Raw genomic sequence first — 16,307 nt, 5'->3', positions numbered from 1 at the left:
TACTGGTAATCAACGTCGCTATAACCGATGTAGGCGTCATTCGGGAAGTCAAGCCTCTGTAAAGGTCGGACTATAGTTCTGTAGCCAAACAATCGCAGCACCATGTTTACAAGCAAGGTTTTTCTTACAACAGCAAGGTACATTCCAGCCATAGTAAGAATGGTCATGGCAAACACTGAAACTGTACCCGCCAGCACCAATCTCCCGTAACACGTCCTCCAGACCTTCTCATACTTTGCTGCATAGTTGGACGTATTATCGAAGGTGCCATCTTCCAGAAGACAAGTATATGTGCGACTTGGGGCTAGAGTAACGTTGGTGTTGGACAGCCAGAGAATAAAGTCCAGGTTATGACAACCACAGGAGAGACGATTGGCAGTCAGGTTCAGAGTCAAGTTGTTGTTGTTGTAGGCTAAATCATCGAGAAGGGTCATTTCAATTTTGGATAAATCTGCCACTGAATTATAACTGAGGTCTAGGTTACGAAGGTTTGGGGTACTTGTCAAGTCAAAGGGTATGCTCTTAAAACGATTCCTTGAAAGATCAATTATTTCCAGAGGTCTATCAGCAAACATGTGTTTATCCAAAAACACCAAATTATTGTCAGCTAAAACAATATGTCTTAATCGCCGTAAAGGCCGGAGCAGTCTCTTCCCATTTTCAACTAGGAATTGTTCCGGATTTCCAAGATCAGAATTAGTCATGTCTAAGTATGTTAAGCCGGGTAGGTTGTCAAATGAATGTTCTGCGATACCCCCTAGCGGATTTCCAGATATATCTAACTGTGATAGATTTGTGAGACCAAATATATTTTGAATTTCATTAAAGCCGTTGTATGCAAAACTTACATATTCCAAAGAAGATGCATTCACAAACAGAACATGAAGCTGATGAAGTTCAACTGGAACCGACATAATAGCAGGAACATAAAGAAGACGAAGTGTGTTTGGTAAGTACATATATATCCGGGGTGTGTCGTTATTCCGCTCTTGATTCAGTGTCTCCTGTAAGTTAATATCAATTCGAGATGGTCGGAGATTTTGCGCTTGGTGATGCAGTGTCTCTTGTAAGTTAATATCAATCAATGTCTTTATTAAATTATCAACTCGAGGTGGACTGAGATTTTGCCCTTGGACACCGAGTACATTCAATGCAGCTTTCGTTATCTTCAGAGAAATGAGGTTTGGCGACAATGACAACATCAGAAATAATTTCGGACTTCCAAAGATGTAATTTTCTGATAAATCGAAGTACTGGATACACCCACAAAACGTTCCAGACAAACAGAGGTTGTCAGCAATCCATATGATCCTATTTCTCGTCAGGGAAAAAGAAACAACACACACGCCATTTAGAACGTTCACTATCGACTCAGAAAGGATCTGGTTTTCAACACCAAGCCATTTTATAAGATACCCATCAAATGCGGAATCCATTGTCACGGTCGACAAGTTTCTACCCTTAAGTCCATACATAGATTGTATTGCTGTAGCTGGAGGCAAGTATCCCGAATGCGATATATAAAGGTACTTTAGAGACACAAAATGCGAAAATGCATTGCTCTCAATGTCTACAAGTGGACAATGATCAAAATTTAGAGTTGCAATGGGCACTTTGGAAAAATAGATGAAAGTGTCATTTTTTAAGGTGTTTAGTTTACAACCACGGTATCCGAACAATAGTGTCGTAAGATTAGTCATATTTGCAAAGATTTTACCGAATGTTGCGGTTTCAAATGTGTCAAGACTTATTTCCTGGACAGATCTAAGTTTTCCAAAGGCCTTCGGGTAAGTGCCTTGACTTCGGCCATCATTGTTCTGCAGGTGGATCTTCTGAAGGCTCCGTAGAGGAATGAAGACGTCTTCTCGAAAGTCAGCATAGCTCAGCTTGTTTCCAGTCATAATGAGTACTCTCAAGTTGGTTGTGTCATGGAAGACATCCACACTGAGTTTTGAAATGTTACTGAATGAAGCATCAAGGTATCGTAACTGAGGCAGAGGCAGTGATGTGTTGTCCAAGAAGGAAATGTTATTGTGACTTATATCCAGGGTGGTTGTGTTTCTGGGCAAGTCAGTAGGGACCTCTGTCAGATTGAGGTTACTGCAATTCACACGGGTTCCATGATGAACACGATCAGGCCACAGACTACACCCGCAAACGTGGTTAATGTTTACAAGTGCAAGGCTGAGAACTGCCAACAGGACCATGGCCATTGCTGGTGTTGGTTTTCTGCGAACAGGACAGAATAGTAAATTTATTGTATCAAGTTTGAAAAATGCTTTGGGTATGTGTAGAGTTGTTAACAGATATATTTGCGAAACTAATGGTTTGGTTTGTTTGATGTTTAACGCTGCACTCAGCAATTGTCCAGCTACATGGCTGCGGCCTGTAAATAATCGAGTCTGGACCAGATAATCCTGTGGTCAGTAGCGTGAGCAATGGTCACCCAGAATTGAGGCATTTGCTGGAGGGTTGTAATTCGAATGAATGATCACTTGAGCTTAATAATATCCTTATCAGACACTAGTGACATGTTTGCATACCGTCTGGGATTTCTTTGTTAGTAACTGATACGTCTTGTCGAGAAAACTATCAGTCTCAAGAAAAAGTGCATGGCCTATATGACATAACACTAACGAATGGTCTTATATGACATATGATTTGAAATAATGCTTCTCCACAGGTAGGAACAGTTACTCTGTAAAAGAAAGTTTTGTCATTCCAAGGAGACAGATTGTTCTGTTATTTGTTATGGTCGTAAAGATACCTGCTGAAGTTATTTTAAAATGAAAACCAAATAAAATCCAGTGTTGGAATTAGTATTCATTAACTGTTGCTTCCTTAATCCTTAATTTTGCTCAAGCTTATCAAATTTAAGATGACCGCTGGTTGGTTGGTGAACGCTGAGCAGTATTCCAGCTATGTAGAGGCGGTCTGTGATAACCGAGTCTGGATCAGACAATCCAGAGAACAGCTTGAGCATTAATCTATATGATATAATGACATGTGTCGACCAGGTCAGTGAGTCTGACACCCGACCCTGTTAGTCGCTGATTACCTTGCATTTGTCGGAACAGACCACTGATTACCTTGCACTTGTCCGAAGAGGCCTCTTGCAACAAGGATGGATTGCTGAAGATCAATTCCAAAACGGATCTTCACGCGTGTAAAGGAGGTCTACTCAAACGACGTTTGAAACTTCACAGGTTTGGATGAATGGGAGGTGTTTGCAGAATACCAGGATGCCGATTGAATGACTACAAGTACTTGAATTCGTCTTAACAGACTGATTACCTTTCACTTATGGGAACAGACCACTGATTACCTTTAACTGGTCGGAACAAACGACTGGTTACCTTGCATTTGTCGGCACAGACGACCTTATAAACGTGCAGATGTCGGACCTGACGACTGATTACCTTTCACTAATCGGTACAAATGACTGATTATCTTTCACTGGTCGGACCGGATAACTGATTACCTTGTATTTGTCGGAAGTGATGACTGAAGGAAGACTGTGATCCAAAGTTTCTCCTTCCAACACCTTCAAAGGGAAGACAGGACTGTTTGCTGCACACAGACTTCAAATGTGCACAAATGTCTTGGGCCCCGTGTAGAGAAACCTCACTGGCATTATTGATTACAAACTTCACAGCTCTGCTATCAGAAAAGGAAGTGTGAAATTCGAAAGTCCTTTATCTGTAATCCCACTTCCTAGCGTGTGCTCCTATATCAATGAGTTAAGTCACAGTCACTACTATCATGCATATATCTCAAAATGAAAGAACAGCATGACTCGTTTCCATTGTATAATATCATGTATGTTTGCAGTTCTGAGTTTGTAAATATCGCGCAACACCCAATGTCAAACATGTGTGTTCTATTAACATAATATCCAGGGGCTCCTTTCACGAAGAAAACTTTACGAAGGTTAACCTTAACACACATCGTTTAACACTTCACAAAGGCTGCTGTAGTGACTTGCGATCACCTCCGTGCTTTGTGAACGGAGCCCTAGTTGTCAGCTCATTTGATCACTGGCTCACGAACAGTATTATGACCCAGTTTCTGGTGTTTGTGGTGCTGTGGAGAGTCATGATGTTGACTTAATGTTCAGACTATGTTTACCTGTTCTTTCTGTAACAACACGACAGAATTACTATGCATGGGAAAAAATGCATTTAGCTTAGGTTACACGTACAAGGCGTAATCCTATTTCATATAAGAACATATTTAAGGTTTTCAAGGAAAACTGATGTTGTGTAATGAAAAGTGTTTTTCTCTCTTCCACGGCCATGTTTTCGTGGACCCAGTTTATGTTGTTGAAAGAAACCTCACCCCTCAGTCCCCTCTACCTCCATTCTCACAGATATGATGGTGATGTAGCCAAGCTGTTAAAACGTTCCCTCGTCACACCGAAGACCCTGGGTTCGATTCCCCATGTGGGTACAATGTGTGAAGCCCATTTCTGATCTCCCTTACTGATACACTGTTGGAAATGAAATTTCCAACGTTTGAAGTATGAATTAGTGGGAAATTGCTTTCTCCTAGCGGTGTGTAACTATAGTCACGTGATTGGCTGTTCCGCCAGGTGGCGCTGATTAAGGGTATATATAGGGTTGGTGAATTTAAATTCGTTCTCTCGCTTGTGCAGCAAGACCGTGCATCTTTATAATGGACACAAACGCCAAATTGGATGCCATCTTGAAACAGCTGAATGCTAATAAAGACGAACTGGAAGAATCCTTTAACTCATAAATTGGTGCCTTGAGACATGAGTTCTGTCAAGCTTCTTCTGATTTGAAGAAACTCAAAGCCGAGAAGGATTATACGTGGTCGAGGGAGGGGAATAAGATACAATATGATTTCAACAGTGAGACATTAGACTTTCTGCATACAGTCCTTTTGGCGGTTCAGAATCAGCGATATGAAGAGGTTGAAACGGTTCTGACGTCGGCAATAGAAAGTGTACAGAAGAGAAATAAGCACATTAAAATTGCGGATTCTAGTGAAGGAGGCTGGGAAACGGTGAGAAATTATGTTGCGAATGATCTCGCTGATGATTCTGACGATGACAAAAGGATTACTTCGGATGTACCTTCCAACCGATAAGGACGCGTACACTGCCTCTAGGATACAAGGCGGTTTGTTCGGCGAGAAAGATTTAGATTTTAATAATTATGCTTGCTCTGTTTATTGACTTTCTTTGATTTACGCTCTATGTGTTTACAGAGGTTTTCCAGCATGTCTACAGAAACGAGTTGAGTGATCTCCCAGAAAATGTTAGAGCATTGGCTGATGACATCCCATCGGTGTTGTCTGGAGCTAGAGCCGATTCGACAAACAGAAAGTATCAGTATGGGTTTTTTGCCTGGAAAAGGTGGGCGATATGTAATGAGATTTCTTGTGATTTACCTGTATCGCCTTTGCATTGTGCACTATATCTTGTATCAGTAATGCAACAAAGTGAAAGTTTTTCATCTGTGGTGACAGCTTTTTATAGCCTGTGTTATGCGCATTCACGTTTAGGGTTTGTGAGTCCCACTGAGAATGGTCTTGTCAAGAATGTCTTGGAAGGAGCTAAGAGAAAGCTGGCTAAAGTTGTAATTAAGAAAGAACCTATTACGGCATCTATTCTGGAACGTATGTATGATGATAAAATACAAGGAGCTGGATTGCCAGAGATTAGATTGCTTTCTATTTGTTTATTGGCATATGCAGGATTTTTGCTTTCAGCTGAGTTATTGTATATATCACGTTCTGATCTTGTATTTTGTCAATCTCATATCTTTGTTTTCATTGAAAAATCAAAGACAGATATTTATAGAGATGGTGCATGGGTGTTGTTATAGGTCGCACACACACCAAACTTTGTCCTGTAGCTTGTCTAGAGCGCTATCTTGATATGGCTGCTATTGATTCTGATTCTGATCGGTACATATTCAGAGGTGTGACGAAATGTGCTTCTGGGTATATTCTCAGGAAAGGAAATGTTCCTTTATCATATACAAGACTAAGAGAGATATTCATTGATGCTTTACGTCCTTATGTTGATAACATAAAACAGTTTGGTTTGCATAGCTTGCGTAGTGGCGGAGCAACAGCGGCTGCAAATACCGGATTGCCAGATCGAATGTTTAAACGTCATGGACGATGGAGAAGTGAAAAAGCTAAAGACGGGTATATTAAAGATAGTTTGGAGCAAAGGATGAAAGTTTCACTTTCCCTAGGCCTATGACTTTCTTTGCATATCTCACCAGCCACAAGCGTATTCCAGTAAACTGCGTTGTGTTGTGATGTTGTGGAACGAAGGGGTTAGGAGAAATGAAATTTCCAACGTTTGAAGTATGAATTAGTGGGAAATTGCTTTCTCCTAGCGGTGTGTAACTATAGTCACGTGATTGGCTGTTCCGCCAGGTGGCGCTGATTAAGGGTATATATAGGCTTGGTGAATTTAAATTCGTTCTCTCGCTTGTGCAACAAGACCGTGCATCTTTAAGTTTATATTATGTGTATCATGTAATGTGCTTTACGTGTGATTTGTTATATTTTATTGTTTCAGGTTATTGGTTTGATTGGTGGATCTTGGGGTGAAGATGAAGGAATACGTATGAAATGCTGTGTTTGCTCATTGGGCTGGCAAGTCTTTATAATAATACATAGGTTCTCTATGAAGGTTTTGGCTGGTAAGCCATTGTAATAGTGCGTCAGTTTATTCTTTCTGGGGCTGGCAAGCCATTAGAATATAGCACATCTCTGTATAAAATGTAAGTGTGAAAGCTATGAGCTGGCAAGCCATTAGAATATTGCACATTTCTGTATAAAATGTATATGTGAAAGTAATGGGCTGGCAAGCCTTTAGAATATTGCACATTTCTGTATAAAATGTATATGTGAAAGTAATGGGCTGGCAAGCCTTTAGAATATTGCACATTTCTGTATAAAATGTATATGTGAAAGTAATGGGCTGACAAGCTATTAGAATATTGCGCGTTGTTGTATGGAATGTATATCTGAATAATGGTAAGCCGTTTTATCACTGCGTTTTTCTATATCACACATATATGTAAACCTGTAGGTTGTTATTTATCTGTTTTCGTAAGCGTTTACATTGTACATACAGGTGGGCACCCATGAAGAGCCACCTCCTCGTGGTGGGTGCTGGATAACGCTAAGTGCTCTTCTCCCGTGTGGACCCGGGACAGAATGTGTCCACAGCACCCCATTGCTTGTCGTAAGAGGCGACTAAATTGGGCAACCTGTTTGCCGTGGGTTGCGTCCCGTGTCGGTGGAGGACGGGAACCTGGTGGTTGAGGGCAGTTGGGCTTTTAACTGCTTTCCATTTGCCCAACACACCACTTTGGCCCTTACCTAGACGGGTGGTTGAATTGGCCCGATTCAACCGATCGGCTGGTCATGCCAAGCCCTGTGCATGGACTGTCTATCTGCCATTGCACAAATTTGATTTGGAATTGTTTTAAATTTCGGCTTTGGCAATACTGGTGATTTGTAACTTGTTTGATTGTAAATTATGATAATATGAACTTTGCCTAGAGTCTTATGCCAGAAGGCGATGGCTCATGGGCCAATCTGGTAGATTAATTTCTTATAATTCTTCTACTGGAGTATATCATCCGGGTATCCTTGGTGCTGCAAGGTGGAGGCCCGCTTGCTTTAGCACTGTCCTTGTGATACTCCGTGGAGGGTGGGGAGCTCGGATGATGAACCATATGACACCAATCATGGCTTATGAAATACCAACCAAAAAAACCAAACGTCCACTTGAAATTGATCCTGTTGATGCTGATCATAGACCGTCTCTATCGATTGAGTATTGGCCTCGTTTCCTCGTTATTGAGACTCCGGAAAAGACACCATTGAAGTTGAACCCTTTCGCAGTGTCAAAGGGTATTCAAGGTATTGCAGGAGATGTTAAGAACATTAGACGCTTACGTTCGGGTGCCTTACTAATTGAGTGCAGCAAGAAACAACAAGCAATCAACTTGATGAGTATTGAATCTTTTGTGGGTATTCCGGTCACGGTCTCTGCTCACAAGACCTTGAACACGAGTAAAGGTATCATCAGAGATCGGGATCGATTGTTTGCTGACATGACCGAACTTGATATAGCATGTGAAATGATCAAGGTGTGCTGTATGTGAAGCGTTTTTCAACCCGAAAAAACAATGAAACATTCCAAACGAATACTTATCTGTTTTCTTTTTCATCGCCAAATGCTCCCAAATCAGTGAAGGCAGGTTACTGCAATATCCAAGTTGAAACGTACATCCCCAACCCACTCAGATGTTTTAAATGCCAGAAATATGGACACGGTGTAAATACCTGCACATTGTCTGTTGTGTGTGCTCACTGTGGTGAGAAGACACACACAACGGAAGATTGTGACAGTGATTTTAAAAAATGCACCAACTGCTCAGGCGAGCATTCTTCTTCTTCGAAACAGTGTCCAATCTGGAAAGAGCAAATGGCAATAAACAGAATAAAGTTTACCCAAAACATCTCTTTTTCTGAAGCAAAGAAACTGGTGAAGCGATCTGACCTTACAGAAAGTTATGCTACAGTAGCAAACACATCGTCTGTGCGCAGCCCTAAGATAACAAAATCATCTACAAGCTGCCAAACTACCTTGACTTGGGTCAATTGTGACTCTCCACAACCTTTATACCCAGCTATGTCATCACAGACTGAGGAATCACTTCCTGGAACATCAAAGTCTTCTTCTGATCATAAATTATCTTCACAGTCACGCACTGAGTCTCAATCGACAGCTGATAGACAACAAACTGCTAAAGGCAAACCTAAGCCTAAGCCTGATGCTTCAAAACAACAAAGTGGCAGAGCTCCTAAAGGGTCACAAAATAAAATTCAGTTGTACAATAAATATGGGTCTCTTGAAGACATGGACGTTTCTGAAAACGTCCATTCTAGGGCACATAGCTTGTCGCCCTCCAAAAGAGTGCGTGGTAGATCCCCAATAAATCCCCCTAAAAGATAGTTTATTCCAATAATATTGTACAGTGGAACTGCAGAGGACTGAGGACTAATTTACATGAATTACAGCCATTAGTCCAAGATTTCACACCTTCAGCGTTATGTCTCCAAGAGACATATTTAAAGCAAACAGATACATTTGACCTTCGTCATTTTAATGCATATCATTGCTTTTCACCTCCGGGTGATAGGGCCACTGGCGGATCATCCATTCTAGTCAAACAAAACGTTATTCAAAGCCCTGTTTCACTTAATACTAATATGCAGGCTGTTGCAGTGAGAATTACTTTACATGTAGCGTTTACGCTATGCTGTCTTTATATTTCACCGTCTTCGGCTTTTGCCAAAACCGATCTTCAAGCTCTATATGATCAGCTCCCGAAGCCCTCTATTATAATGGGAGATTTAAGTGGGCACAACCCACTCTGGGGTAGTGTTAATACAAAAACTAGAGGCAAATTGTTGGAGGACTTTTGTTCTGACAATGACTTATGTATTTATAATGATGGTTCCAACACATATTTACACCCTGGTACAGGGACTTATTCTGCTCTCGACTTGTCATTGACAAATTCAGAACTATTAAATGAATTCGAATGGTCAGTCCACGATGACCTGTGTGGAAGTGACCATTTTCCTACTATATTAAAAGCTGTAACTCCATCTGATGTTCCTCCATCATCAAGACGGAATTTTAAAAAGGCTAACTGGCCTTTATATGAAACACTGTGTGCTGAAAAACTTACACCTGAACGTTTTATTGACGTTCCCGATGCTATTAAATCTTTTTCTGATCAACTGAATTCCATGATAGCTGATGAGTGTATACCAAATTCCTCTGTAGTTCCACACATAAGAAAACCATGGTTCAACGATGAGTGCAAACAAGCTAGGAAGGCAAGGAAAAAGGCAGAACATTATTTCCGTCGCCATCCTATGGTACATAATTTAAATAAATTTAAAATTTTAAATGCTAAAGCACGGCGTACTTTTAAACAGAACAAACGCCAAACTTGGCAAAATTATGTGTCCAAAATAAATTCTCGGACACCCATGTCCAAGGTATGGAAAATGGTCCAGAAAATCAAAGGTAAAGGTACTAAATCTACTGTCCATCATCTTAAACATGGAGATCACTTGCTTACTGATAAATCAGATATTGCTAATAAACTAGGTGACACCCTTGCTAAACACTCTTCCTCTTCAAATTATGTACCAAAATTCCAGCAATATCAAAAACAAGAAGAAAAGAAAACTATTAATTTCAATTCCGATAATGGGGAAGATTATAATGAAACGTTTTCTATTCATGAACTCCATACTGCTCTTGATCAAGCTCATGACACTGCTACTGGAGCTGATAACATACATTATCAACTCCTGAAGCACTTACCGGAATCATGCCTGGAAACTCTTCTCAATATTTTCGATGATATTTGGACATCGGGTAACTTTCCTCCCTCATGGCGTGACGCCATAGTAGTACCAATACCTAAACCTGGACGTGATCACACTGATCCGTCCAATTATCGACCTATCTCACTAACTAGCTGTGTTTGCAAGACCATGGAACGCATGATAAATAATCGATTTGTTTGGTACTTGGAAACAAATAATCTTATAACAGATATACAGTGTGGTTTCCGTAAAAACAGAAGTACTATCGATCACTTAGTGCGACTGGAATCATTTGTTAAAAACGCACTAATTAATAAACAACACGCTGTGTCTATCTTTTTTTATCTTGAAAAAGCATATGACACAACCTGGAAACATGGCATTTTAAGGGATTTACATGACTTTGGTTTGCGAGGTCGTTTGCCTCAATTTATTGCCAACTTTTTAAATGACAGACAATTCCAGGTCCGTGTGGGTTCTACCCTGTCTGATCATTACAATCAGGATCAGGGTGTTCCACAAGGCAGTATTTTGTCAGTCACTCTTTTTAGCATCAAGATAAATAGTTTATCAAAAGTTTTAAACGATTCAATTGATGGATCGTTATTTGTGGATGATTTTAATATTTCTTGTCGAGGGAAAAATATGCATACTATTGAACGGCAACTGCAGCTTTGTTTAAACAAAATAAATAAATGGTGTCTTGTAAACGGCTTTAAATTTTCTAAATCCAAAACTAACTGTATACATTTTTGCAGAAAATATAAACCACATAAGGACCCTGAACTATCTCTAGATGGCACTCCCATCAAAGTTGTAAAGGAGGCCAAGTTCTTGGGCCTAATCTTTGACTCCCATTTAACATTTCTGCCTCATATTAAGTTCCTTAAAACTAAATGCCTGAAGGCTCTTGACTTGTTGAAAGTTGTTTCCAACTCAAAGTGGGGAGGGGATCAAGCAACCCTCTTACACCTATATCGATCACTCGTCCGTTCAAAACTTGATTATGGCTCCATCGTATATGGTGGAGCCTGCAAAAGCAACCTTAAACTTCTTGATTCTGTCCACCACCAAGGCCGACGACTTTGTCTTGGGTCCTTTCGAACTTCACCTATTGACAGTCTCTACGTTGAGGCTGATGAGCCATCTCTTGAACAGCGCCGTATAAAGTTAGCTTTACAGTACATTACTAAGTTATACTCTAGTGAATCTAATCCTGCCTATAAGTGTGTTTTCAATCCCCTTTATGGGGATTTATACAACAAGAAATCTTCGCTTGTCCCTCCTCTAGGACATAGAATTAAACCCTTTCTTTCTTCGGCCGGCATTGAGCTGGAATACATAGCTCCCTCCCGTCTTCTTTCTTCTCCTCCTTGGCAGATATTTAGGCCACAAGTCGACCTAACATTAACCTCGTTTAAAAAATCAGAAACTAATGAATTACAGTATAAACAAGAATATAATCAATTAAAACATAAATATAGCAATTATAAATCCTTATTTACAGATGGGTCCAAGGACGGTGGCGCTGTGGCTTGTGCCACTGTCATTGGATCCAGAACAATATCTTCTAGATTACCAGCCAACAGTTCTATTTTTACAGCTGAAGCTAATGCCATACTAACGGCTCTTAAATATCTTCAAAGACACCCTAAAGATAAACACTATATAATCTATTCCGACTCTCTTTCTTGCCTTCAAGCCATTAAAAATATTTCTTGTAAACATCCACTTTTAATTGAAATAATTGAACTGTATAATGATCTTGCTACTGGCCAATACGACATCATCTTCTGTTGGTTACCCAGCCACGTGGGCATTTCTGGGAACACATTGGCTGACCTTACTGCTAAGGCGGCACTCAACAAATCTGTGACACCACTTCTTATTCCATACACTGATTATAAAGCTATCATTAGGTCTTACATCCGTGATCTGATGCAGAAGAAGTGGGACACTCAAGTAGGTATCAACAAATTACATGAAATAAAACCCTACATTGGTTACACCTACTTGGGTTGTCAGTCCAGATTTGAAGAGGTCATCATGCGACGATGTCGTACTGGCCACACACGATACACACATGAATATTTGCTTAAAGGTGAAGATCCTCCGTTTTGTATCCCTTGTGATGAAAGAATCACGGTCAAGCATGTCTTGCTTGACTGTGTGGAATATTCCATCACAAGGGATAACTTTTTAAAATCAAGAACTATGAAGGATCTTTTTAGTAATGTTAGTGCTCATTTAATCATTCCATTTTTAAAAGAATTAGACCTGTTACATGACTTGTAAATAGATTACTATTTTATAATTGGAAGTTGAATTAACAACTTAAGATTGTTAGTGGCTGTATCCTCGAAGGGGGTTGAAGTACCGTAAAATTATTGTCCTCCTGAGAGGGTACGTAAGTCCCAAAACAGTATAAGTCAGATTTAATCTTCCACTTTCTTAATCGTAGAATATGTGTCATTTTAAATTGTGGCTAATCTTGCATACAGTCACCAGCAGCTGAGGGGATGGTGTAAACCCAGCTAGGGACCATGCAGGTAGCAAACGTACTGTAAGTCCCCATGGCCCCTAGTATGGTGACCTACCTTCAGTTGTTGGCGATCTATAGCCTGTTTTTATGTTGTAATGTCCGAATAGTGATATTAGTTTTAACTTTCCACACTAGTTTTAATCCCAGTTGTGATATTCTAGTAGTTTTTCTGTCCCTCGTTGACAGGTTTTTATAGTATCCATATATTTCATTTCAGTATTTAACGTTCTCGTCACGATATGGCTGAGATATTGCCGATGTGACGTTAAATATTAACTTACTCACATACAGGTGTGTAGAATCTGTAATTGCGATATTCAATGTTGTTGGACTGGTAAGCTATTATAATCTACCTACGTCATTAAGTTGTGATGTTGTGTGTTCCAGTGTTCTACTGCTTATGTATTGCATTGTATAGTGCATATCTATACAAGATTGGTGAGTACTGTAAACCCTCCAGTATAATGCTCCTGCATTCGTAGAGGGAACACGGTTCCAGGGTGTTTTCTGCAAGAGTTTTTATCTCTGGTTTTACGTGTCGGGTTTCAGCATCCATTCTGTTATATTTCGTTAAGTATGCATCATTTTGTATACGATAGGGTATAATGTATACCAAGTTGTTTGAAGTGTATTGAGGGTCGTTAAATAAACCGGTCGCACCAGCCACAAGCGTATTCCAGTAAACTGCATTGTGTTGTGATGTTGTGGAATGAAGGGGTTAGGAGAATTATATTACTTGAAACGGGGTTATACCAAACGTAGCCATTCACCCGAAAACATAACGTTTGCCTAACGACCGCTGTCCGACGCTTGACACCAAAGACGTGTAAATGGGGGATAACACGTGGGATAACATGCTCCACCTGTGTAGTCGATCACAACGACCGATCCACCCACTCTAACACAGACAGCTATGTGAAGATCACTGCCAATTTGGGAGGCACTTTGACCACGGTTCGTAACACTGCCGTCCTGTCGTCATATGCACCAGTTGTCTCCCTTCATCAACCTTCCCCAACTAGCGATACAGTGATTGTATCTGATTGTGCCTTCTTCCAACAAGCCAGATGCACGTATTCTTGACATAACAGACGCCACGTCGGAATACGCTCAGCTGCGTTTTTGCCAGAGAAATACACAGTAGTACACTGACACATTTCAGTGTGAAATTTGAATAATACCCCGACCCTGTTCACGTGCTCACCATGAACTATGTTTGAAGGACATTGGCGTGTTAGCGCGAAATTCAAAAGACGGGAGTCCATTGATCATTTTCTTAATCAAATATCTGGGTTGTCAAATAATATCATCCATAAACAGAATATCCCCTATATGTGTTTATTGGTATACTTAATGTACATGAAGAAGAGCATGTATGGATGTTTTCAAGTTTGGAAAGTGACACTTCAACAAGTTGATTTCCTATTACATTTATAAACCTAATTCTGATCACTGCCTTTAATGGTCATTATCCTTTCTACTTGCACCAATACCCGGTAAGAGGTTTTACTCCCAATGTAAAACCTGGGAATAGGTTTAACTAGATTTAAGTAAAACCTATTCCCAGGTTTTACTAGGAGTAAACCCTCGTCCCGAAAGTACCGGTTTGGAGCGATCAGCCACCGAAATCTGCATTCACAGGAAAGGAAAAACAAAAACTCTGACAACAGTGTTTTAATTGAAATTGAACGTCATTGTAACACTTCCGTGAGCGACAGTTTGTGTTGTACCGGAATCTCCCTCTGAAGTAGGAACCGACACTGTCGCAGACGTCTGAGTTTTCTTTGGAGCTGAACATGAGAGAACATCTGACGCCATTGCTTGTTGTTGATCACTGGTTCTCTTGTAAACCCTCACTGCCTCGCTTTTGTGACCTACAATAAAAGAATTCATCTTGATAACTCATTTCAAATTGTACATAACCGTTTGAAAAGCAATTTATATGATATTGTAATCGCTTTGCTTGGGGCCATCATTGGGATTCGAACCCGGATCTTGGCATGTTAACCATAACACATGTTGACATCACAAGTTCTAGCATTTAAAATCGCCAAATTGCAATTTGGCCCAGTCACTTCAAGTTTCATTCGTGTTTTGCAGATATTCATTGAGTTACATACCAGTTTGTTCACAAATCTGTTGCTCGCTTATGTTTGCCTCGTAGAGACGGGTAGCAGCAGTGCATCTGAGCGAGTGGTTCGTTTTCCTTCCTTCAATTCCGGCTTCAGCACATATTCTCTTCACCGTTGTCTGGATTGTGTTGTGGCCCATGGGCGACTCTAGGTACCATTTTCCATCCTTAGGTTTCTTCATCGGGGTGAAGTAAAACGCATTTGCTCGAGTTGAAGATGGTAGGCTGGAAAGTTAAATTGTGTTGACATAGAATCAATTAAGTATGAAATGTTTGCATTTGTCATTTATATGCCCCTAAAGTTTTTAAGGCTAAACCAATGCGTGCAATCATCATCAGGGAGTAAAATTATAAGACAATTTACATGCAGTATGGGTCAAGTCACCCGCATGATGTGATTAAATGAGTGGTATATCTAAAGAATGTATAACATGTATCAGAAATGTATCAGAAAACATCTAATACATACCAAAGTGACTTGTACTTCATGAAAAGGCGCACATAACATCGTTCCGGGTTCTTGGTATTTTCATACGCTCGCACCTTTTTCTTCTGCAGTTTCCTGTCTTTCACTCCCCCGGCATTTGTCTTAGAGACGTCTTCCACATACTGCAGGTACCTGCGGCCGTTCTGGTCTGTATGTGGGCCTGTAATCTGAGGTTGTTGGTGTAGTCTTAAACTCCGATGTTCCTTTCCACCTCTCAAGGCGAAGTTAAGTCCTGGAAAATAAAATTCCGTACACAATTATATAATGTTTATCTATTTTGGTCTTAACACGGGATTCAAAATATCCATCCAAACTTTGTTTGGTTTGGTTTGCCTCAAAGTGAAGTCGGGCATTTTGTTCCAGTTAATCACATTTATTTTCGATGTGAAGGTTTGATTGTAAATGCCAAAATTGCTAATATCCGACTTTTCGACAGGGAAATCAAATGCAAAATGCAACTCACCAGTTAAGTAGAGGACTGTGTCCAGGAGTTTTTGCGGCGTGCCTTCTCCAAGAGCCCCCTTCTCCCACAGAGTGTTCTCCTCGTCTCGAGTTATCACCTCTGTAGGTTTTCTCACGTCTGCTCCAAGACCAGCTGTGGACCTCTCACGCATGCATGCGTCCAGTGCCTGTCTGCTGTCCTGGAACTCTTCGCCTTCCATCAGATTGTAAGGAGATTTGTTAGCTTTCAAGTGTGACGCTATTGCCGTGAATAGCCCATACACAGTAACAGCTGG

At 40.5% G+C, this 16,307-nt stretch overlaps 1 protein-coding gene and 1 pseudogene across 1 annotated transcript; one reads left to right on the top strand and one right to left on the bottom strand.

Moving 5' to 3' along the window:
- The first annotated feature begins 5,456 nt into the window (after positions 1-5,456).
- LOC137287894 (integrase/recombinase xerD homolog) lies at positions 5,457-6,238 on the top strand (annotated as a pseudogene).
- Positions 6,239-14,611: 8,373 nt separating this feature from the next.
- Positions 14,612-16,304, bottom strand: LOC137286489 (zinc finger MYM-type protein 4-like). The gene is made up of 4 exons (XM_067818384.1): positions 16,034-16,304; positions 15,553-15,802; positions 15,073-15,308; positions 14,612-14,826 (listed from the first exon to the last, which is right to left on the bottom strand). The coding sequence occupies exons 1-4, from the start codon at positions 16,230-16,232 to the stop codon at positions 14,627-14,629; spliced, it is 885 nt and encodes a 294-aa protein (XP_067674485.1). The 5' UTR covers positions 16,233-16,304; the 3' UTR covers positions 14,612-14,626.
- Positions 16,305-16,307: the final 3 nt, after the last annotated feature.

Source organism: Haliotis asinina, chromosome 6 (genome assembly GCF_037392515.1).
Source record: "Haliotis asinina isolate JCU_RB_2024 chromosome 6, JCU_Hal_asi_v2, whole genome shotgun sequence".
NCBI lineage: Eukaryota > Metazoa > Mollusca > Gastropoda > Lepetellida > Haliotidae > Haliotis > Haliotis asinina.
The sequence above is the reverse complement of the archived record's forward strand: the minus strand, read 5'-3'. Positions and strand labels throughout refer to the sequence as shown.